The sequence below is a fragment of the Gopherus flavomarginatus genome, chromosome 6 (assembly GCF_025201925.1).
Source record: "Gopherus flavomarginatus isolate rGopFla2 chromosome 6, rGopFla2.mat.asm, whole genome shotgun sequence".
Classification (NCBI taxonomy): domain Eukaryota; kingdom Metazoa; phylum Chordata; order Testudines; family Testudinidae; genus Gopherus; species Gopherus flavomarginatus.
The window spans coordinates 138675214-138698865 of record NC_066622.1 but is presented as its reverse complement, the minus strand read 5'-3'; the positions used below and the strand labels follow the sequence as shown (position 1 = coordinate 138698865).

Here is a 23652-nt window from a genome sequence, read left to right as displayed (position 1 = left end):
CAGAGGGTGGGCAGGACTCCGCAGCCCACAGCGGGGTGAGGGGCAGCTTTCCCTGCAGCCAAGTCCGGCCTGTGAACAGCCCAGAGCCCAAGCCCTGCCCGCAGCCACGCTGGCCCCTGTGTCCGGCACAAACCCTGCTCCCCGGGCAGCGCCAAGGGCTCCCACCACAGCGCTCCTGCCCCTGCCCTCACTGGCCAAGGCTCAACCCTGGCAGCCGCGAACGGGCTCCAGTCCGGCCTGTGCACTGAGCCCTTGGCCCGGGCGCAGGGTACACGCAGTGCCACCCTGTGGTGCACATCAGAACTGCAGCTCACCCAAGGGCCCCTTCAGCAGCAGCAAGCGAAAGGGGGGGTCCTGGCCCCCATGGCTCTTTGCTCTGCCCTTGGGCTACTGGAGAATTGCTGGTATTAGCTCACAGCCACCCCCAGGCGGGAAGGGGGGCAGACAGCGCCCCAGCCAAGGGGGCAGAGTGCATGCCCCTGCCCGGTATGCCTAGGGCACCCGCGTTATGCACGGCCTGGCGCAGGCAGAGCCCAGCCACATGCTGTGTGCCATCCCCTGCTGGACACAGTGCACCAGCTCCAGCAGAGACGGGGCCCCACCATCCTCCAACCCAGCCCACAGGCCCAGAGCTAGGGGCAGGGACACACGGACTCGTCCCCACCAGCCCCATCTCTACCTCCCAAGTGTCGCAGAAACTCCACCCCTTCCTGGAGGCAAAACTGCTCAGCCCCACCCCAGACCTCGGCTCCTTCAGCTCCACCCCACAGATCGGCCTCCTCCTGCCCCACCTCTGAGGCTCTGTGCAGGTGGCCCTGCCTTGGCCCTCCTAAGCCACTCTGCCCAGCTGCCTGCTCTGTACTGGTGGAGCCGGCTGGGGCCCAGGGCAGTAACTGGCCCTACTAAGGACCCAGACAGGGGTCAACAAACCATGATCCCCTCTTCCCAGAGCCATCCCAGCCCTGCTGATCCTCAGCTCCCCACAACTGCCCTGCGGTCGGGGTACACAGGGGCTGCGCCCGGGCCTGTCAGGCACCAAACCCGCGAGTGCTAAAGCCAGGGACAGCCAAGAGGCAGGTTCTAGCCCTGTCTGCCCCACTACAGAACCAGTGATCTCACCCCTGTGGCTGCTGCAGAGCTCTCGGGGGCCAGCTCCAGCTCTGTCCTAGCTCAGGAATCTCTCTGTCCTGAGCCCTGCAGGCCCCATGGAACAATTAACCGTTTTTTCCCCCCTTACGTCTTGGGACATGGGCCCAGTCACTTTAGCTGCTCCAGGCCTGGCCCCACCCTCCCGCAGTCTCGGGGTTCAGAGCCACGGCCCTGCCGGTTACAAGGTTCTCTCTCTGCTCTTGCTCTGGGGAAGTGCCCAGCAGAACTGGATGAGATGATGCCAGGACGGTGACTGCAGAGGCGCATGCCCCTTGGGTGTCAGCCATGGGACGCAGGTCGGTCATGCTGGGGGAGAAACATGATGTCGTGTCCCTGTACCCCCGGCAACCTGGCCTGGGGCAGAGAGAAGGCAAGTTCTCTGTGTTGAACCGCCCCACAGAGGTCAGATGCACAGCTCCGGCTAACATGCATTCCACTCCCCCCAGGGAGGCCAAGGGGTGGGACATCTCTGGGCCAGGCACCGGCTCTCGCAGGCAGCTGCAGTGCAGGCTCAGCGGGGGCGGGGGGGGGCATGCTGGACCCCAGCTGGGCACTGCTGCCCGGTGCCAGAGCTGCCCAGAGACTCACTCCCAAGGCTCATCTCAGCAGAGCCGCCTTCACCCAGGGGGTGCCAGGCCTGAGCAACTGAAGGAGGGAGACAAGCCAGGACTGGGTTGGAGCTGGGTTTATTAACCGGAGCGACTGGGCTGGGGCAGCCCCTCAGTTAACAGAGACAATTCATCGGCCTTAAATATTTGTTATAAAAACAAATTGTTTAAAAAATCTGGTTTGACACTTTTTTTTTGTCTTTTGCGTTTCTCTGCAAAGCCCTACTGGGCTGCAGCCAGGCCGGGGCGCCGGCTGGCACCTCCTGCAGGCACCGGGCACAGCCGCCACGGGTCCAGTGCTACCTTCGCAGCTTGCGCTGCGCCTGCTTCAACAAGGTGTCAAAGTCGAGGGAGTCAAACTTGCTCTTGATGGGGGCAGGGTCGAAATCTTCCCGGTTGGAATCTGGAGGACACAAGGCTGCAGTGAGCGGCAAGGCGCTGGGGTGGTAAGGCACCACGGGGGGGTGAACCCACCCCAAGGCAGTGCCGGACCTGGGACCCCAGGGGAAGGGGAGAGCTCTGCAGCCTTGCGCTGCGCAGGGAAGGAGCTTGGCAGACTCCCAGGGCAGCCCAGGCCCCAGCTCCCTCTCGGGCTCCCTGACTCACCCAGGTCCGCGTAGTTCCTCCTGCAGAACTGGCGCCGGCCCCCGAAGCACAGGTCGAAGGGCTGCTCGTCTGGGCGCCGCAGCTTGTGGCCGCTCTCGATGGCGGCAAAGGCCTCCTTGGCGTAGCGGTAGGTGACGAAGCCATAGTTGTCCCTGGGGGGAGAGGAAGAGCCGGTGACTGGCTGTGTCCCCTCCCACGGGGCCTGGCCACTGGCAGAGGCTTCCCAAGGCTGAGGCGCATGGGCACGGCCGTGCCCACCTGGGCAGGGGCACAGCCTGCTCTGGGCAAGGACGGGGTGCCAGGAGCTACCCTGGCATTCCCTAGAGAGCCCCAGCAATCCCCCTCCCCAGGGCAGGGCCCAGCCTCACCCCTCAGCCCGGAAGTGGAGGGTGCACTCCTCGATGTCCCCAAACACGGAGAAGCGGTGCCGGAGCTCTGCCCGCGTCATCCTGCTGGGGATCTTGCCGATGAAGACGACTCTCCTCTCCTCCTGCAGGGAGCACGGTGCAAGGCAATGAGCTGGGTGCAGGGCCAGGCGCTCCCAGCCCCGCCGTTCGGCACACGCTCGCCCAGCTCACCCCGAAAACCCGCCATTAGACTCTGCCGCGTGACCCCAGCTGCCGGCCAGTGCCACTTCGCGCCCAAAGGGGCCCTAAGGCAGGGACCCTGCCCCCTGCTCAGCGAGTCGGAGGGGGCAGGGAAGAGCACGGGTGAGCAGCATTCACACCTGGCAAGGCCCCCCAGCCAGAGGGGCTCCGAGCCCCCTGGGGAAGCAGGGAGACGGGCCGGACACTCACATAGGGCGTCCCCTTTCTCTGCCTGGGGGGCCTCAGCTCTGCGCCCTGGTGTGGGAGAGGCCGGCCCTGTAGGGAGCAGAGACCTGGTCAGCTGGGCTCCCCACACCACATCCCACCCTGTCCTTGAGCTCCCAGGGACCGAACACCCCCCCCCCGACTTACACCAGCACGCACCTGGCCCATAGGTCCCAGGGACTGCTTCTCCCGCCCTTACACCAGCACACGCCTCCCCAGCATCGCTCCCCCCCTCGCACCAGCACACGCCCAACCCGTAGCTCCCAGGCATCGTCTCCCCCCCTACCCCCTGTCATTGCACCAGTACACGCCCATCCCATACTTCCCAGGGACCAGACACCTCCCCCCATGCCCAGCCAGTAGCTCCCAGGGACCCCCCACTGCTCGGTGCACGCCCTCACTTACTATTGCACGTTCCTTGTAGAGGACTTTCTGGTGCTGGCAGCGATCCGGAGGGTCGCAGTAATCATATCTGGCAGGACACAATCAGGGCTGTTGGGAGCTGGGAGAGCCAAGACACCAGCCGCTGCCCCGACAGGCCCCTGAAGCTGTTCCTGGCTTTGTGGCTGGCGCCCAGGGGAGGCCACAGGCTTGCCAAGGGCCTTGGGCATGTGCCCTCAAGCCCAGCGTGAGGCCACAGCCACCCCTGGCTCTGGTGGCCACGCCCGGGCACACACCAGGCCGACGGAGCCAGGGCGTGGGGGGGGGGGGGGGGGGGGGGAAGCAGACTGTGGAGAGCCCCAGGCCAGTCCCTCACGTGCCCTAGAGAACAGCCCTCCCCAGGAGATGGGCCAGACATTCCCCAGCCCCAAAAGACAGGGCTGGGGAGTCAAGGGAGGCTGCTGCTTCCCCAGGTAGGGAACAAGGGGGGCAGGCACGGGACCCTCCCAGACTGGAGACACTCGGAGCATCTCGGGGCAGCAGCGGGCCAGCAGAGCGGGGGTGGGACCTGTTGCCTCAGAAGTGCAGCATAGGCAGCGAGGGCCCAAACAGTGCAGCAGAGTCTGAGCCAGCAGGGCCTGGGGTGGGGAGGGACCAGCGAGGCCCCAGGGTGTCCTTACCTTCTCCTCCGGTTACTCCTCCTGCGGGGGGACGGGGAGCGGCTGTGGGAAGCCGAGGAGGATCTGGACGAGTAGGATGAGGACGACGACCTCCCCCGGGACCGTCCGCACGACCCGCAGCTAGAGCGGGAGGAGGAGTGGGAGCTACGGGAGCGTCTGGAACGATACCTGCCAAACAAGCACATCACCCCGTGAGCCCCGGCACTCCCACCACCGGTGGGCCATAGCCCCTCACTGCCCACCCCAGCCTGAGGCTTCCTCCTATCCTCAAAGCATCGAGGCCGCGAGGTGCTCCCCAGACCCCCCACGCACAGGACAGTCATCGCTGCCTGGGGCACTCCAGGGGACAGCTACGTGCCCAAGCAGGCCTCCTGAACCTCCGGGGTACCAGGAAAGCCTTCAAAACAGCACCTGTGTGGTCTGGCTCAGGCTCTCGGCAATGGCCGTGCTCATTACGGTATGGCATCGACTCTGAAACCTAACGAGCTGCTCGTGGCCTGGCCCACACTCGCCGTCACTGAACAGCAGGAGCATGCAGCCTTCGGCACCAGGCACTGGATCTGCCTGCAGGGCTGGACAGGGAAGGGAGCAGGGCGGGCAGCCCGGGACACAGGTGGGACAGCCCCGCTCGCTGGTTGCCTGCGGAGCAGACAGACACACGAGTGCACGCTCAGCGGTTCCAGGCTGGGCTGGGCCCTCTCGGGGAGCAAAGGGGCTGATCTGACCACAGCCATGTCCGGGTTGGCCGAGAGGAGCTGAGCCCAGTGGGCGAGGGGCAGGAGAGGCACAGACCCTCTTGAAGAGCCTCCTGCCCTGCTGCTGACGGGCGCATGGGGAGGGGGGCAAGGAGCGGTTCCCTACGACTGATGGGGGCGGGGAGCCCAGCACCATCCAGTGCCTCTTGCCCTGGGGAGGACAGTCTCTCTGAGGCTGCGTGCCAGCCTGGCCGCTAGCCAAGGGGTGCAACGAAGACCGAACGTTTGGGCCTGGTGGGGGGTGGCTCACAGCGCCTCGAGGCAGCCGTGGCGCCCGCTGGCCTGTGCTGAGGAGGAGCAGAGCCGGCCTGGCTGTATGGAGAGGAGAGGCTCCCCCAGGCTGCACAGCGGGATGTGGGGCTGAGCAGCCTGACCCACAGGGCCCAGGAACACCCCACCGCCTGGCAGAGTGCCAGCAGAGCTGGGCAGGGCACAAGGACAATGGGATCGAGGGGTACACACTGGATGGTGGGGAGCGCCCTCAGCCATGGCATGGCTCCAGCCATTCCAGACTGGGACTGGTGCTGGGAGAGCTGAGGTGATCGTGCCTTGGCTGAAGGGACTGGGCAGCCCCCTGTTGCTCTGCGACGCCCAGCTCCGGAGGGCAGCGCCAAGCCCCTGGGCACACTCCTGGGGAAAGAGCCAGGAGGCAGAGCTGTTCGGTGCCTCCCACGTAGCTCCAGGCCCCTCTGGCTATCAGCAGCAGCAGGCGAGCTGGGCACTCCGCCAGCAGTGTGACTTGGTCCGACCCGCGTGGGCTGGGCCGGGCGCCAGCCCTGCAGAGTGTGAGCCCTGGGGGCGGCGCTGACGTCCTGCCTGTGCCAAGGCCTCCGGCTCAGGGGCAGCCCTGCTGAACAAGGGCCTGGCTCTGCCTGGGCAGACACAGCTCTGCTCACTCCACGGCCGGCCCGGTGCCCCTCGACATGGCTATGACGTGGCAGCCCCTAGGCCCTGTGGCACGGTGTGGCTGCAACCAGCCCACGCGGTAACCACGTTCCTATGGCGTGCTGCACCGGAGGCTTCCCACTCGGCTGAGCAGGTGCAGAGGAGAGCTTGGGCTCTGAGTTTTGTGAAAACTCCCTTCGACCAGGGAGTCAGAGCACCCCCCAGAGCTACCCGCCAGCTTGGAGGGGGGCACACATGGCCAGAGTCAGGGAATGAAGCTGCCCCCCAAGCATGGCCACGAGTGGGGGATCCAAATGCAGAGTCACCCCCTGGCTGAGCAAGTCTGGCTCAGCGCAGGCGGGTCCCGCAGCCCTGGGGCGCCACTGCACCCTCCACGCGCCCAGCAAAAGCCATCACAGGGGCCATTCTGCCCCAGCCCATCCTCCGAAGATCCCATGGCACTCTGCAAGACTCCATGGGGAGATCCAGCCGCAGCAGAGGGACGGTGAACTTGCCACTTACCTTCGCCACCGCTTTGGTGGGGGAGACAGCGACCGGGACCGAGACCGGGAGGAGGAGGAGGAGGAGGACGACGAAGAGGCGCTGGCCCCGCTGGACGTGGAGCTGAAAGAGCGGCTGGCGCGGGCCCGGGGGCTTGGCGATGACCCACGTCTCCCGTAGCAGCGCAGGGACCTCTTGGCAGCCAGCTGCTTCAGCTGCGGGTCCCGAGTCCGCGGCTCCTCGTCCCGGCAGGGGGACGTGTCCGGAGACAGCAGGACCGAGGGGCGGGGGCTGCTCCGGTCAGCGACAACTTGGGTTTGGGCACTAGTCCGGTGATCCAGCTGCTCGCTGGAACCAGGGGCAGTGCCGGAACCAGGGGCAGTGCCAGGCTTGGGGCTGAGCCCAGGCCAGGCCAGCGTCCGTGTGGGGAGGGAGGAGGGCAGCTTGATGGTGATATCCTGGTGATGCTTCACGTTCCAGCGGGAGCCCAGCTCTGACGGGGCTGGTGTGCCAGGGAGCCTGGAGCCCTCCTCTGGCTGGGCAGGGCCACGGACGCAGTAGTCATGGTCTCCGGAGCCCACATGCCTAGGGGGTGGGCCGCAGGTCGTGGGGAGCTGGCCCTTCCCCCGAGGTTTGCTCTGGGGCAGTGGCTTGGCCTCCATGAACTTGGCAGTTCTCTGGCTGCCCTCCTGGGGGGCGGCCCCAGGCTTCCCCAGCAGCGAGACGGCAGCCAGGGGCTTCCAGAGCTGGTGGGGTGGTGTCGCCGGCGGGGTGAGGCCTGTCAGGTAAGGAGGGCATTCAGGGGGGGCCCCCACGACACGGCGTGCGCCCCAACGGCAAGCAGCATTCTGTGGCCTGGGTCCCCCTCCACCAGGCCAGATGTGCACCCCCTTTGCCCCCCCCTCAGCATTCCCCATGGCAGCTGCCAGCCATGCCCCCCTCAGGTGCTCAGTGCCCCCTCGCCTCTCTGCTCTGTGGCTCTCCCAGCCCTGGAGTGAGGAGCCAAACCTGGGCAGCGCTTGCCAGACAGATGGCAGATCCCCCTCCTACCCCTCCCCGAGCCTCAGGGCTTTACCGGCGACGTTGGCCAGCTCCGGGGCCTGCAGGCTGTCTGGCGGGTTCTTGTCCTGGTGGCTCTCCGACCTGCTGAAGGGAGAGAGGAGTCATTGCTAGAAGCGGCAATGGCCAAGGCCTCTTACACCTCCACCTCACTGGGGAGTGCTGGCCGACGGGGCCCCCGTGCCACCCAAAGTGCCCATCACTGCAGCCCAGGGCACAGATGGCACAGGCCTGGGTGCCCAGGCAGGAGAGCATGCCCCAGGGTCACTCGGTGTCCAGCTCACAGCAGCACAAAGACAGCACCAACCCATCCCCGGCTGCCCGAGCTCTGCCCGCACCCCTCCCTCGGGCCAGGAGCCTCGGGGCTGGGTGGCACCGTGGGCACCTCCAGACTCACCCAGCATTCCTCAGCACCAGCCTGTCCCTAGGGCATCGCACGTGCAGCTCCTCTTTCGTGGCTGAAACGAGAGCGAATGCAGGGATGGCTGAGGGAGATGCTACCACGGGGGGGGGAGGGGCGGGGGGGCCAACATCCCCACTTCAGGGCCCACTAGCTGGGAGAGGGGGCCTGGTCCTCCTCGCCCCTGCACAACAACACAACACCTCTGCTGGGGTCTCCTCCCTCTGGGCCTCATCTGGCACCCCCAATGGCCCAGTTAACGTATGGGGCAGAGGTGGGGAAATTGGCCCGGTTTGCCCTTCACTGCAGTAACATTTGTGCACTAGCAGCCTTCAGGCTGCTCCGATATATGCCAGGCTGACCCATTGTTCAGCTAACCCAGGAACATCTGCTGACCCACAGCCTCTGCCGTGGGGCTGCCCCGCCCAGGCTGGGGACAGCAGTCCCTTCTACAAGCCAGAAACAGGACACTTGCCGAGCTCAGGACAGAGCATCGGCCAGGCCGGCACCGCCCTGGACGTGGGACTGCAACAGGCCTGTGGGGCTAGGGGCCGGGTCAGGCACATCCCAGCCCCGCAGAGCCTGGGGGCAGGCAGGGGGGATGGCCGATAAGGGCAGGCCAGCCACTCACCTTCAGTCTTCTCAAACTGCTCCAGTAGGCTGGACAGGTCAGAGGCTTCAATTCCTGCAGCGGGAGAGATACGGCTTATGAGGTCACTTCTGGGCTGGGGTCCTGAGCTGGGGCAGAGGGGCTCAGGCTGACGAGCCCCCTCCAGTAGCAGCAGTGCCGAGGGACACTCGCTGGCACCATGGATGGCCACGCTGCTGCCATGGGGCCAGATCTGGATCAACACCCTCGCGTCCGGTCTGGCTGGGACTCTCACAAGCCAGGGCTCTGGGGCAGAGAGCAGCGGGAGGGGAGAGACCCGCGGAGAGCCGGGGGCCTTGCCATGTCCCGACAAACGCAGGGCAGCCTTCCCCGTGAGCAGGAAGGGGGCTTGGGGAGGAGAGGTTCCTCCCAGGGGACCCCAGGCAGCAGGGATCTCTCAGGCTGGATCCCCATTCAGTGCAGCCCCAGAGATCTGGACTGGCCAGCCTGGGCCGAGCCCCCCGACCCCAGGGGAACGGCTCTGCCTTAGACAGGTTCAGATTCGCTGCTACTCCCCCCAAACCAAGCCTGCGACATGGCACCCCCCGCTCCTCCTCAGCGCCCCCCCCAATGAGCTCCCTCAGTGCCCACCCCCATCATCCTTGCTCCCCCCCAACGCCCCCCGCCCCCTCCTCAGCACCCCACTGCCTCCTCCTCGGTGCCCACCTCCATCAGCCCCCCCGCCCCCTCCTCAGCACCCCACTGCCTCCTCCTCGGTGCCCACCCCCATCATCCTCGCTGCTCCTTCCTCGGTGCCCCCCCACCCCCTTCTCAGCACCCCACTGCCGCCTCCTCAGTGCTCACGCCCATCATCCTCGCTGCTCCCTCGACGTCCCCCTGCCCCCTCCTCAGCACCCCACTGCCTCCTCCTCAGTGCCCCCCCGCCCCCTCCTCAGCACCCCACTGCCTCCTCCTCAGTGCCCACCCCCATCATCCTCACTGCTCCCTCCTCAGTGCCCCCCCGCCCCCTCCTCAGCACTACTGCCTCCTCCTCAGTGCCCACCATCATCCTCGCTGCTCCCTCCTCGGCACCCCTCCATGACGCCCACCTCCGCCCCCCTCAGTGCCCCACTGCCCCCGGCGTGGCCCCTCACCGATTTCGCTGATGAAGGCCTGCACGATGTCCTTGCTGGCGCCAGGCTGGGCCGGGCCGATGAGGGGTCGGTGTCTCCATGGCCGGGCAGGGGCCGGCTTGGTGGGCTGGCTCTCCTCACGCGCTCTCAGCAGTGCCCCCGCTTTCCCGGGGATGGACGTGTGCCCAGGCGGCCGGGGCTCTTGCAGGACAGCTCCCTTGGGGTCTGGCTGGGCCCCCTCTAGCAGGCTGGGCACTGAGACCCTTGCTGGAGCTGCAGCCGCTGCCCTGGGGCAGGTATCAGGGAGCTCCCCCACAGGCCGAGGAGCAGGGGGCTCCCTTGTAGATTGGGCAGGGGGCTCCCCCACAGGCCGAGGGGCAGGGGGCTCCCTTGTAGATTGGGCAGGGGGCTCCCCCACAGGCCGAGGGGCAGGGGGCTCCCTTGTAGATTGGGCAGGGGGCTCCCCCACAGGCCGAGGGGCAGGGGGCTCCCCCACAGGCCGAGGGGCAGGGGGCTCCCTTGTAGATTGGGCAGGGGGCTCCCCCACAGGCTGGGCAGTGGTTGACTCCCCCACGGGCCAAGGGGCAGCAGCAGGAACAGACTCCCCCATGGGCTGGGCAGTGACAATAGGGTGCTGGGCAGCAGACGACTTCCCCACAGGCGGAGGGGCAGGGGGCTGCCCCACAGGCGGAGGGGCAGGGGGCTGCCCCACAGGCCAGGCAGTGGTTGACTCCCCCACGGTCTGGGCGGTGGCAATAGGGGGCTGCCCTACAGGCCAAGGGGCAGGGGGCTGCCCCACAGGCCAGGCAGCGGCTGACTCTCCCACGGTCTGGGTGGTGGCAATAGGGGGCTGCCCTACAGGCTGGGGGGCAGGTGACTCGCCCACAGGCCGGCTCTGCCTCCTGGGATCAGATGCCCGGCCGGAGGGCTGTGCACTGCGCTGCAGGGGCTGGGCTGGCACCTCATGCTTGGCAGCAGTGGTGGCCTGGCTGGCCAGCACTGGCTTCGTTGGCTGTACTGTGAAAGCTGAGGGCTCTTGGCAGCTCGGTGCCAGGGCGGCTGGGCTACCTGGGAAGGGGTTTGCCCCTGGGCTGAGCAGAGCGGCCCCTGGATCACTGTACACCATGGGAGGCGGCAGGGGGATCCCGGGCCAATAGGGCGGCTGGAGGCCCAGGGGCCAGCCCATGGGGGCACACGGCGCGCCTGGGCCGAAGGGAGGGAGTGGCAGGGCAGGGGGGGGCCAGGCCACGGCTGGCGGGGGCAGGCCAGGCACCAGGTGAAAGGCATTGGGTGACCCGCCTGCGGCCGGTGGTGGAGGCAGACTGGGGTAGCTGGCAGGCGGAGGCCCAAAGCAAGGCCAGGAAGGCACCGGTGGGTAGAGGCCATAGGATGCCGGGGAGGCCAGTGGCGTCACTGCACCAGCAGCCCCCAGAGCCGGTGGAGGGACAGGCAGCTGTAGCCCCGGGGGCACTAGAGCCGGCTCAGGCTGGGGGGGCCCCGCAGGTGTCTTTCTGGCCAGAGGAGAGGTGGCAGGGGGGCTGGCAGGTGTCTCCGGGCCCCTCTGGGAGCTGGGCATCTCCACGGGCTGGGCAGGCTGTGTGGGAGGGGGGCGGACGGGCACCATTAGGCATGGGATCTCGGCCAGCTCCGTGGGGGGCTCGGGGACGCTGGGCCACTTGCTTGCTGCCTGCTTCTCCTCCTCCTTCCCATCGGCTCTGCGGGGCTGGCGGCGCAGCATCCGCAGCCGGTACTCGGTCAGGCTGAGCGCCTTGGGCTTGGACGGCCAGCCAGCAGCCTCAGTCCCAGCCCGCTCCGCTTCCTGCAGGCTCCAGGGAGCCTCCCCTTCAGCACTGAGGTCCCGGTGCGGGGGGGTGCTCCCTGTGGGGGGTGCAGGCTGGCTCCCCTCACTGCACCCAGGAGCTACCTCTCCCTGCTCCCCGGGGCTGTGCACGGCCTGCTCCAAGGGCCCGGAGGTCTCGGCACTCTGCCCCGCTGGCTGCGTGTTGGTCTTCTCCGCCTCCAGCTGCTTCTGCATCGCAGGGCACCCCTTCCTCTGCAGGCCGCCCCCGGCTGCTGCTGCCGCCCTAGGGCTCCCTCTGGCCGACCGCAGCTCCATCTGCCCTTCCTTCTTGGCCTGCTCCAGTTGCTTTGCCAGGAAGGTGGACACTTGCACAGAGGGCCGGGCTGCCCAGCTGGGGGAGCGCTGGGGGGCTGGCGGCTGCACCGTGGACGTGGAGCGGAGCCTGCGCACCACGCAGTCCCCATGTGGCTTGGCCTGGCCCTTCTGCGATTCCTCCCTTTTCTTTTTCCGACTTTTCCTGGCCCTCTCGCGCCCTCGGCCCTTTTCGGTGCCCTGATGCTTCCGGCCCACTGGCGCCTCTGTGCTGCGCCGAGAGCTGCTCTCCAGATCCTGGTCTCTTTGCCTCACCTCGTCCTTCACTTCGGGGTCAATCCCCCGGGGGGACTCTCTTGCCTGGGTTGGGCTGGGAGGCTCCTCTTGGGGGGCCCTGACGGGGCCCCCAGTCTCGCACCCATGGGCAGGCATTCCCACTGGCACCACACCATCCGTCAGCAACGGCTCCAGGGCACCACCCCTCTCACTAGGCAGGCAACCGCTGGCTCCCTCCCCTTCAGCTGGGAGCTGGACTCCTGGGCCCAGCTGCTGCAGGACCACGGGGATCTCCAGGCTCTCACCTTCACCCGGCACGATCTCCAGCAGGAGCGGGCCAGATAAGAACTCCTTTGCCACTGGCTCGCTGGCAGGGTCCAGGCACACGGTGAGCGTGGGCAGGCAGTACGGGTGCATGGACTTCACCAGCTCACTAAGGGACCCGGCCCCTGTGCTAATGATGCAGGGAGTGTCAGTGTCTTCCAGCCATGCCGCCTCCTCACCCCCAGCCTCGGCGCACAAATCCATGGGGCTCTCCCGCAGACCCCCTGTCGCTGCCACACCACTGTGCTGCCCAGGGCTAGCAGCGTCCTCCTCCTCCTCCCCATCGCTGCGCTGCGGGAGGGGCTGGGGCCTGGGGAGCTTCCGCTCCGCCCAAGGCGCTCTGCTGGGGCGCGGCTTTAGTGTTGCTGGCTCTTCAAGGCAGCTCAGTGGACGGTTCCAGGGCAGATCCACCGGGCCCGTCTCCACCTGGCAGGGACAGGGGAAGAGGCAGGTGATGGCGCTGCCCCGCGGCGGCAGAGCAGTGCACCTCACATAACCTAGGAGGTGACTGCCAGTGGGCTCAGCCGCCCCTGCTAGCAGCCAGAGCAACGCCCTCTCCTCGTGAGGCGCGTGGACTGGCAGGGACCAGCCCCAAACTGCACACTTTGAGCCCCACTGATTTACAACAGCCCCACACGGCTGCTGCCCTGCCTGCACCCTGACAGGCTCCCGAGTTACATCAACCCTCACTGCCCAGGAGTTTGCCACCTGGCAGAGAGCATTCCCCACGCTGCAGGGGACAAGGGCTCGAGGATTTAGTCACTCTGCAGCCCAGTGCTGGGGTTCCGGCTGGCCAGGTCTGCGGAGAGGCTCGGTAACTGCCTGGCCCAGCCCGGCCTGGCGCTGCTCCCAGCTCTGCAGAACCACGCCAGCGGGAGGGGAAAGGCTGGCTACAAGCATGAAGATGTGAGTCCTGGCGCTGCCCTGCTTAGCTGGCCGGGCCACGCCCTGATTCTGCCCCTCCCCAGCTCCGCAGCGGCCCAGAAACCAGGGAGATATTGGAGCGCAGGCAAAGGCCAGCAGGAGTCGCCCTGCACATCCAGCGACCCACCACCACCCAGGACAGCCGATCCTGCTGCTGGCTTCCCTAAACAGCCGTGGTTGCCCCAGCCTCAGGCTCTCGCCGAGGAGCTGCCCTCTCACCTTGCCGATGGCGGCTGGGCCGCTGAGGCCCCATGGATCATCTAGGGTAGGAACTCTGTGTTCAGGGGAGGCCCGGGACAAGCTGAGAAACTTCTGAAACTGATGGGAAGGAAGCAGAACGAGAAGGTGGAAAACACAGACCTGCCAGTCGGAGCCGAGTCAGGTGTGGGGTGAAGCCGCATGGCCAGCAGCCTTCTCACACCAGCCTCTCCCTCCTCACCACGTGCCCAGCATGGCAACCACCCTCACGACTCCAGGGTACACCCCAGCCACCGCAGGATCCCAGAGCTGGAATCTAGTGCCCAGCTCACCAAAGCATGAGCGGACCGGGCCACTCACAAGCCATGGTGGGATGCGCAGGCCACGTCACTTTGAGCGCCTCTGCTGGTCTGTAGCCAACAGCAAACTCAGGCTTGTCCCACCCCCACCCCCGCTCCCCCTGGTTTCCCCCAGGGCAGTTCCTACACCTCACTTCAGAGGCAGCGCAGCTGGTGATGCAGGTGACCGCCGGGGGCACCCTGCAGCCTGCCAAGGCCGTGCAGTGATTTCACCAGTGACCAGCACGGCTCAGGGATGGGGGGGGCGTTTTCCATTTCAGTGGCATCGGGATCTGGAGCCTCCTTTCCCAGAGCCCTGAAGGGGAGCTGAGCAGCCCCAGAGGCAGGTGGGTTACCGAGTCTACGCGTGTGCTGTGCACGGTCTGGCTGCTGCCACTAGCCAGGGGCTATGGGCAGCAGAAGTGCCTGGTCTAGGCACCTCCAGGGAAGGGCAGCTAAGACGGGCAGAGAGCAGCTCATACCGAAGAACGTTCGCGTTCTCGGGGCAGTGCCAGCAATTCGGAATCCAAGGTGGTGTCAAACGGAGACAGCGTCTCGTCATCCGTGCTGTCCAGGATCTCGGTGATGGCCGTCAGCAGGGACAGCTCATTTGGAGCATCCAGGCAGGTCTTGTTCTGGTGAGAGGAGAAGGCCCTCGCATCAGGGGCACAGCCAGATACCAACCCGCCCTGCCACTCTCATGACATGCTCTAGCCACTCGACGTCTTCCCCTCCCTTCACACCTGTCCCTTGTCAGCAACACGGAGTCTCAGATATGTGGGTGCCCACTGAGAGGGGCTCTGCCTCTGCCCCAAACGTCCTCGGAGCAGGGCCCTGCTAGGGAGGTGCCCCCAGGACTGGAACGCTCCCATTAACCGGCATGGCGCTTGGCTCAGAACCGAGGCAGGGAGGTGCCAGAGACACACAGCCCAGGATTAGCACTGCCATGAGGCTGAGGCAGGGGAATTAGGAGCAGGCTAGCTGGCGCGGGGCTGGCAGAAGTCCTTGGCAAAGACAGAAGAAAAGGAGGGGAAGAGGAACGACAGGAGCGAGCTGGACCAGGGACTGAGTCCTGGCGCTGCCCTCACGCCCAGCGAAGCGGGACAGTGTCTGGCAGGGAAAGCAGCAAACAGAGGGGCCAAACCAGGCAAGGGACGGAGATTCCCAGACCTGCTCCCCCCTCCACTCTCACGGTCACGGGACTGGAGATGCCCCAGGCAGCTTTGGATCCAGGGCTGTGGCAGGTCCCCCATCTCGCCTGCAGAAGGCCACGGCCCGGCTGTGTCCCCTGCCTCTCTGCGGGCAGCCCGTTACCTCGGTCAGGGTGCCGAAGTCCTCAATGATAGAGATCACGGAGGAGTCCAGGTAGCTCTGCATCGTTCCCAGGATCCCTTCGGCCTCCAGGATGGCATCGCTGCAGGTGGGAACCAAGTGCCGGCTCAGCTCATCTTCCTCCAGAGAGAAGCACTAGAAAGGAGCAAGGAGACAGGTTGCGGGGGAGAAGCCAGTGCTCGCTGGGCTACAGCCCCCGTTCTGTTCTGCACAATAGGGCCCTGCTCTATCATATCCCGCCTTATTCGCCTCTTTTCCAAGCTGAAAAGTCCCAGAGTACTTAATCTCTCCTCATACAGCAGCCGTTCCATACCCCTAACCATTTTTGTTGCCTTTTTCTGTACCTTTTCCAACTGCAGTATATCTTTTTTGAGATGGGGTGACCACATCTACCTGCAGTATTGAAGATGTGGGCATCTCATGCATTTATACAGAGGCAATACGATATTTTCTGTCTTCTTATCTCTCTTTCTTAATAACTCCCAATATTCTGTTCGCTTTTTTGATGGTTGCTGCACCGTGAGTGGATGTTTTCAGAGAACTACCCACAATGACTCCAAAATCTTTCTTGAGTGATAACAGTTAATTTAGACCCCATCATTTTATATGTATAGTTCGGATTATGTTTTCCAATGTGCATTACTTCGCATTTATCAACATATAATTTCATCCGCGAAATTTCATCTGGGACGACTAGGGTCCCAGGGCGCTGTGCTAAAAAAATACAAGGCAGCTGGCTTCAGGGCTCTATTTGCCACTTAGCCTCCTAGCCCTTGGAGAGGGAGGTGTCACAGTTTCAGACTTCTCTCCACAACCATGCAGGCCAGAATTTTATTTTATTTTTTCAATGAGAGAGGAGATAGACTGTCTGAATCACCGGGCTCCAGGAGCTGTGGCTTTAAGAGCACCACCAAGTATTGCAAAGCTCATGCATCCATCAGCCAAGGAGAAGCACTTCAGCCCACTGCTGCTCCTTTAAATGATGAGCAGCGAAACAGCATTGAGTTGTTGTTGACAATAAGTTTCAGAGTTAACATGGGTCGTGAGTGTGCAGTGAAGAATTACAGGTTAGAGGACTAGTTCACCAGGAGACTTAGCACAACAGGGTCACAGGGATGTTGGACTAAATCCCCCTGGGCCCACCCCCCAACTAGCAATGAAACTGCAGAGGGAACACCACATGCTGGGATCTGGCCAGGAGACCAGAGTCTGCCCCAAATCCTTGGACAAGGGGGACAGAAGTCCCATGAGACCTAACCCTGCTCCCCAATGCACATACCACTCGGCACCTTGGGTTAAGAATTAGCAAACCCCACAGGTTTTATGTACTTGGTTTAATGTAGCCACCGTGCCCATGTGAGTCATGGCTTGGGGCAGAAATGCTCCCAGGCATCAGCTGCCTCGGAGGGGGAGAGGGGTAAAGTCACTCCTGCATCCTCCTCCTCTTGCAAGGGTGTGGGTACACTACAACCTTCCAGCGGCACAGCTCCAGTGCTCTGGCTGTGCCACTGACACTTTCTACATCGACACAAGAGGTTTTTCCATTGATGTACTTAGCCCTCCTCTCCGAGAGGCACTGGCTAGCCAGCCGCATCTACACAGGGTGAGAGCAACCTAACCATGGCACACGGGGCATGCAATATTCAAAGCCCTGAGTGATGTACCTAGGTCGATTCCGTCTGTGAGGCCCAGGACGCAGTGCTGCGGAGCCCTTACACTGGCCTGGTATAACCTGGTTACTTTGATGTCTGTGTGAACAAGGAGTGTGCAGATTGGAGCGCTGAGTGATGTGCAGAGGTCTCCAGTGTCCTGGAACTCCAGTCTGAACAGGCACGCCCCCTCCGAGATGAACGGGGCAACTCTTGCCTCTCAGCGCAGCTGAGACTCAAGAAGGCACCATCCCCTGAGGGGCACTTTCAGCAGGTTTTCTTAGCCCCCAGAAGGGCTACGAATTTAAGCCCCAATTTTCCAATCTGTGCCCCTGAAGTTCTGCTGCTACTTAAAGGTGACCCCCCACTCTGGCTGGAGTCGCTGGGAGCATCAGCAGCTCATCTCCACCTCTGGCCTAGGAGCTGAACTTAGAAATCCAGGCTCAGGCATCTTATACTGAAAGCATCAGTTCTGCAGTCAAACACCACAGGAAGGGGCTGGAATCCGTGTCACATGACCAGCCCCTCCGTCAGGACAGCATGAAGAACTTCTATGCTGCCAAAAGCAAATTCCCCAGGGCCACTGCTGCTGTGGGCACTGATCCTTTCTCTAATGCTGAAGCATAAATATTGTTGAGGCAAAGTCCCCTACAAAGTGAACTAAAGACAGAGCTGTTGTGATCTGCAGCTTGTTTGCACTGGATTGCGTGACACAGGCTGCAGATCTGGGTCCTGTACAGGAATGAGATCACTCTCCGCTCTCACGCAGAAGACAAGTGTTAGGTATGAATTATGCTGCCATGATTCATTCTCTCGTATTACTCCACTCCACAGTGAGAAAGGAACATGTAAAACCCAGCATAACCCCATGCCCAGCATTCCGCTCCAGAGCCCAGGCCACCTCATTTTAGAGCAGAGTCTCTGGTGAATCATTCTGGAGATATCAGGAATGATCAAATGTGCTGGGACGCATGCAGTGCTAACACGCCCAGTAGCCCAGCAGCTACTGCAGAGCTTGGGAGTCAGTGGTAACAAGCAGGCGCATCTCACCCCAGGGTGGAGCCACGCGGTTGAGCAGGAGTCGGAATCACTGCCAGCAGACCAGTCACCAGCTCATACAGCGTCTGCATTTGCAGTCCAGTTCGCGAGGAACCCCGCCCTGATGCTTTGCTATTGCAGCATCCAGGCCACTTCATTGTTACAAACGCGTCACAATAAAAAGACGCTTTCAGAAGTTTAACGAGGGTTAGAAAATCGATTTCCCGTGGGAGGGGAGAGTGCCTCCTGCAAGCCTGAGAAGCCCAACACCCACATGGGAACATATCAGTGGTCTGTCTAGTCCATTGCCCTAGATGTGCGTGGCCAACGCTGGATGCTTCAAAGAAAGGGGTCAGTTCTCCCGCATCACCTCACTGTGCGTTGCTATGGCTCGGAGGAAAGACTCACCCTGGTGCAGAGGTTACCCCCAGAGCCTTTGCTCGTACAGGCAGCATCCCGGCCCCTGCTGTTGGGGCAAAATGTCGAGCTGTCTTCAGAGAACTTACTAACTTGTTTGCCTCAGTATCCTGCAGCAATGAGTTCCACAGGTTGGGGGAGTCATTAGCTAATGAGACCATGTTCCCCAAAAGATCCCCTTGGAGCCATTTTAAATGTGGTGCCTTTTCAGTTCTTTCCACCTCCTCCTGTTCACAGACCGGGTCACAGTTCATCCCCCGAGGGTGCTACCCCATTCATGGAGTTACAGCTCTTTTACTGCCTTGACTTTTCCCCTTCTCTAACCCCACCACCTAACAGGGTTTTGTTGTGTCCTCTACAACCTCTCTCCCTCCCCAGAGTGGGGGCACCAAAGCAGACAGAAACACTGCAGCTTGAGCGTTTGAGGTGGCTGCAGCAGGGCTCCCAGGCTCCGGAGGGGACCATTCAAAGACACTTTCCTTTGCTGTGCCCAGGCAGCCCCCGAGCTCTCTGGGCCCTGGACATCAGCCCTCGTTAGAAATCCAAGCTGTGAGCCCACGTGGTCACTGGTAGCAGGAAGGGAAATTTGCCAGCAGCCCCACTGGTGGGTGAGCAAGAGGAGGAACCGCTGCCCCCACGGTTGCTAGCGAGGGCTCTCAGCGGCAGCTGCAGACCAGCAGAAGCCGAGAATCAAGTCTCCCACTGAAAGCCAAAGGAGCCTCTATGGAGCTGTGCGGAGGCCACCTGGCTCCACAGGCACACGGCGTGCTGGGACGCAGGGCCCACCTCTGTACTGAAGCGCATCCATCTGCTTCACTTCGAAGTCCGATCTCCTGATGAGCTGCCAGCCCGGCCTTGCCTGGGCAAAGCTGGCCACCCTTGAATGGAAGGTTCCCAGCGGACAAACAGCTCCCAGAGGGGCCGCAAGGTTTCCAAAGGCACATGGGCACCACCACCAGTGCAAGCTGACTGGGCCCCGGCGGCTGGACCAGAGAACCTGGCCCATCCTAGGGCTCTAGAGCAGGACAAGCCCCGGGGGCAGGTCTAAGCAATGGGCAGAACAGGCTCAAAAGCAGCCAGGGAACAAGTTTTCAACACAACTTGCATGAAAGCTCCTCTCCCCAGACAGCCCCAGTCCTGGCACATCCAAGGACCTGACGTCGCTGTGCTCTGTGCCAGCAGAAAGAGGATCCCAATACAAAGATGTGACATCACACAGCAAATACTTGGGAGGGCTCTTACATTCACTTTTGCCTCAATCACCGAATGCCTCCAGGACAGCTCCCTGTCTAGTCAGCTAAACTCCCACACAACTCAAGCTGCAGCCACGCTTCCACAAGGCAAGAGCTGCTGCCTACCAGTCAGCCAAGGCATCTCCTGGGATGCAGTTAAACAGGACAGCCTGACGAGGTCCAGGAACTGACTTCCAGGCAGACACGGGAACACATTTGCTTTGTAAAAGATGAACAAAATCAATGCTTTTCCCAGAACAAGAGTGACAAGGTGCGTGAGGGAAGCGTTTTTCTTGGCCCAAATTCTGCTGGTGAGAGAGGAGCTGATTCAGGCCAAAGCCATTTCAGAACGTCAGATCCTCCATGAAATCAGGGCCAGCCCCGTCCATCCTCCCAGAGAGCACACAGCAAGTGCCTGCTACGCAAAGCAAAAACGAAATCAAGTCCTCTACAGCGCCCATAAATCTCAAGAGAAGCTAGAAAACCAGAATCTGTTCTCTGCATCTAGCACTTCTCATCCATACAGCTCAAAGCACTTTACACAGGAAGCCAGTATCACCACCTCCATTGTAAATATGGAGAAACTGAGGCAAGGGGCTAGGGAGTGGCTTGCTCAAAGACACTCTGCACGTTAGGGGCAGAGCAAGAAACTGAATGGAGGACTCCTGACATCTGGCCCAGTGCTCCATCCACTAGACCCACACTGCATCCCATGGTGTCCAACATAGCCAAGGTATCTTTAACAGGCCTATTGTTGGGGTATCTAAGCCCTAGTCCGGAAGTCCAAGCATGGGAGCCCGGAAAGGGGGAGACTCAGGCTTAAGCGTCCCATTCCCTAATCGGCCGCTGCCTGCTCCCAGGTACTGTAGTAAGAGGAACAAGGGCACAATCACTGCAGGAATGACACAGGTCTTGCCAAGGAGAAGGTGGGGGGACCCGGCACCCCTGGGTGACACTACAGCAGCTCCTTGCTAACACAGGGCAGCTGTCTATACTGGGCGTGAGCCGGCCACAAAGATTAATTTGTGACTCCTGCTCCAGCTTGACCCAGTGTCACCTCGCACCCCCCTATGGCAATAGGATACACAAGTCTTCTCCACACGCACACACCCCACAGAGCACTGAAGATGTGTTTTCCCCCCTAGAGAAGCCCACCGTGCTGTGAGGGGAGGAGATAGGCCAGAAGCAAAACTAGTTGTGTGGATAATCAGCTTCCCAGAGGAGTTTGATAGTGCTACGAAGCGAAACCGCTCCATGGATTATTTCAGGCAGGATACAGGTGGCTGGCAGCTGGGCATCAGCCCTGCGGCTGGAGAAAGTCACATTCCCACTGCCTTTTTAATGCAAGAGCAAACAGTCCCCAGCCCCAGGCAGCCAGGACACCCAGGGCAGGGCAGTTTGAGGGTGACAGCCGGCCAGACACCGATGCTCATCTCAAGCCCTGCAGACTAGAAGGATCCCCAAGAAAGCAGCTCTGCTGTGGTCTGCGACGAGCAGCCCCACCCTGGCTAGTTCTTCAACCACCTTCTCTGGACTTCAACTGTCACGCCCGGGCCGGGGGGGGACGGGGAGGGGGCGCTGTCACGCCCGGGCCGGGGGACGGGGCGCTGTCACGCCCGGGCCGGGGCCGGGGGCCGGGGAGGGGACGGCGAGGGGGCGCAGTCACGCCCGGGCCGAGGGCCGGGGGGGGGGGGACGGGGAGGGGGCGCAGTCACGCCCGGGCCGGGGCCGGGGGGGGGACGGGGAGGGGGCGCAGTCACGCCCGGGCCGGGGCCGGGGGGGGAACGGGGAGGGGAGGTTGTCACGCCCGGGCCGGGGCCGGGGGGGGAACGGGGAGGGGGCGCTGTCACGCCCGGGCCGGGGCCGGGGGGGGAACGGGGAGGGGGCGCAGTCACGCCCGGGCCGGGGCCGGGGGGGGAACGGGGAGGGGAGGTTGTCACGCCCGGGCCGGGGCCGGGGGGGGAACGGGGAGGGGGCGCTGTCACGCCCGGGCCGGGGCCGGGGGCCGGGGAGGGGGCGCTGTCACGCCCGGGCCGGGGCCGGGGGGGGGACGGGGAGGGGGCGCTGTCACGCCCGGGCCGGGGCCGGGGGGGGGACGGGGAGAGGGGACGGGGAGGGGGCGCTGTCACGCCCGGGCCGGGGCCGGGGGGGGGGGACGGGGAGGGGGCGCTGTCACGCCCGGGCCGGGGCCGGGGGGGGGGACGGGGAGGGGGCGCTGTCACGCCGGGGCCGGGGGGGGGGGACGGGGAGGGGGCGCTGTCACGCCCGGGCCGGGGCCGGGGGGGGGACGGGGAGGGGGCGCTGTCACGCCCGGGCCGGGGGGGGTATGGACCCACCCCCCAGGATGCCGGCGGCAGGCACCGAGGGGTCGCTCCAGACTGCCCCGCCTGCTGCCGGATGAGACGTGAGCAGCAGCCCCCAGCGGGCCGGGGGGGTTACAGCCCCCACCCACGTGCGCGTCCCCCGCCGGCCGGGCCCCGGGAGCTGCAGGGCGCCGGGCCGAGCTCGCCGCACCCGGGGGGGTCCCGCGGCTCCAGCCCGGGGCCCGCAGCCCGCGTGGGGCCGGCGCAGCAGCAGCAGCGAGTCCGCGAGCCCCGCCCGGCCCCGGCCCGCAGCCTCCACGTGTCACCGGCGGCGCGGCCCGGCCCGGCCCGGCCCCGCTACCCCCGCCCCGCCCCGCCCCACCCGGGCCGCGCCTACCTGCGGGGGGCTGGCGGGGGGCGGGGGCAGCTCCGGGCCGCTGCCGCCCCCCCGGCCCCGGCGGGTTCCCCGAGCCCGGGCCGCTCGCCCGGCGCCCCACAGCGCCGCCATCTTGGTGCTCAGCTCCCCGCGCGCCCTGAGCCGGCGACTCGCTCGCTCCAGGCCACGTGATGGGCGGGGAGGGGCGGTGCGCGCGGAACTACAGCTCCCAGCAGGCCGCGCGGCGCCGCCTCGGCCGGGAGGGGCTGGTTCGCGTGGCATGCTGGGAGGCGGGTTCCGCGGGGCGTCATGGGAAGTGTAGTTCCTCCGCAGCCCGCCGCGCTACCAACCCTCGCCGGGTCGGAGCCCGGAGCGCGTGGGGCAGGGTTCGGGATCTGGACCTGGGACGGTCCCGTGCGCAGAGCACTGGCCGGGGACTCCGGAGACCTGGATTTTGTTCCTGGCTTCACCACTGGGCTGCTGGGTGGCCTGTGCCTCAGTTTCCTGATCTGTAAAATGGGGCTGAGTCCACCGCGTTCCTCTGCTGCGCGTGGGGCTCCAGCGGGAGGCGCGGTGCAGAAAGCGAGGGGTGAGCCTGGGGGCGCAGGCCTGGCCCAGCAGCGGGGCTTGCCACGTGCCAGGGCGCACTGCGGGTCGCTGGCTGTGTCCGTGCCTCTGCGCCTGGGCAAGGAGCCAGCCCTGCGGGGGGCGGAGGAGGGGACGTTCTGAGAGAGGGCACTGGGGGCGGGGCTGACTTCGCTGCCATATTTGTTGCGGGCAGCGCCGGCACAAACCCAGCCCCACCCATAGGACCGCCCCTTCCGGGCGGGGGATGGGGGGGTGAGCTGCTGACGTCACTGGTGCAAGGCGCCAATCAGCGCCACGTCATCCCCCGCCAGCCGCTTTTCCCGCGGATGGAGGGCGGGCTCCGCCCCCTGCCAGCTGCGCTTCCCTCCACGTGGGCTGCGGTGCCGGGCCTGGCCCGGGGCCCCTGAGCAGCGGCCCTGCCCCCCGGGATCACCCGCGGGCCGCACCTGGGGCTGCCTCTAGCGAGCAGGAGGCACCACGAGTCTGTCGCCAAGTGCCCGGGCTCTGCGGGTCCCTCAGGGCTGTGGGCAGCGCTCCCCCGCTCGGAGCAGGGGCCAGTGCGCGCAGCCGGGGGGAGACGCTCTCTGTCGGTCGCAGCGCTGGGCGGCCAGCGCCATACGCCGGCCTGGGCCGTACGCCGGGCTTGGCTCGCAGGAGAGGGGGTCTGCACCCCGAGCCTGGTGGTGCTGAGTTCTTAGAGCCCTGCCTGACCGGGGAGAGCTGTGTTACGGCCCAGGCCGCCCTGCGCCAGGCTGCAGCCTGGGGTGCTCGCACCCCTGCACAAGGCAAACTGCGTTATGGCCGGGGGAATGACAACACTTCTGTAAAGGGAAAACACCTGCTCACTGCCCAAGTAGCAACAAACCTGTCCTCCCACTGATTTGATCAGGTGGCCCCCCCCCCACCTGCCTTTCTGGCCCTTTGTAAATGTCACATCACATTCAACAACCCAAAAACGCTGCCCCTCCCGACTGCCTTCATCTCAC

The 23652-nt window shown here is 64.5% G+C and overlaps 1 protein-coding gene across 3 annotated transcripts; it reads right to left on the bottom strand.

Annotated features, from left to right (window-relative positions):
• Positions 1 to 1819: 1819 nt before the first annotated feature.
• On the bottom strand, positions 1820 to 22206 carry PPRC1 (PPARG related coactivator 1). 3 transcript variants are annotated; one of them, XM_050957968.1, is made up of 14 exons: positions 22100 to 22206; positions 15046 to 15198; positions 14214 to 14366; positions 13415 to 13513; positions 9580 to 12697; positions 8468 to 8521; positions 7834 to 7894; positions 7453 to 7523; positions 6399 to 7155; positions 4237 to 4404; positions 3581 to 3647; positions 2732 to 2853; positions 2364 to 2515; positions 1820 to 2160 (listed from the first exon to the last, which is right to left on the bottom strand). In XM_050957968.1, exons 2-14 carry the CDS (start codon positions 15106 to 15108, stop codon positions 2057 to 2059), a joined length of 4989 nt encoding a protein of 1662 aa, XP_050813925.1. In that variant the 5' UTR covers positions 15109 to 15198; positions 22100 to 22206; the 3' UTR covers positions 1820 to 2056. The 3 variants fall into 3 exon arrangements, with proteins under 3 accessions (XP_050813925.1, XP_050813923.1, XP_050813924.1); XM_050957966.1 differs by lacking the exon at positions 22100 to 22206 and adding an exon at positions 18954 to 19579; XM_050957967.1 differs by lacking the exon at positions 22100 to 22206 and adding an exon at positions 18954 to 19579 and having other exon boundaries at positions 7453 to 7520.
• Positions 22207 to 23652: the final 1446 nt, after the last annotated feature.

Coding starts and splice junctions, on each gene's coding strand:
- PPRC1 (XM_050957966.1), bottom strand. Junction 4,405..6,398: donor CCACCAAAGCGGTGGCGAAG/GTAAGTGGCAAG, acceptor CTTGTTTGGCAG/GTATCGTTCCAGACGCTCCC. Junction 3,648..4,236: donor AGGAGTAACCGGAGGAGAAG/GTAAGGACACCC, acceptor GTGTCCTGCCAG/ATATGATTACTGCGACCCTC.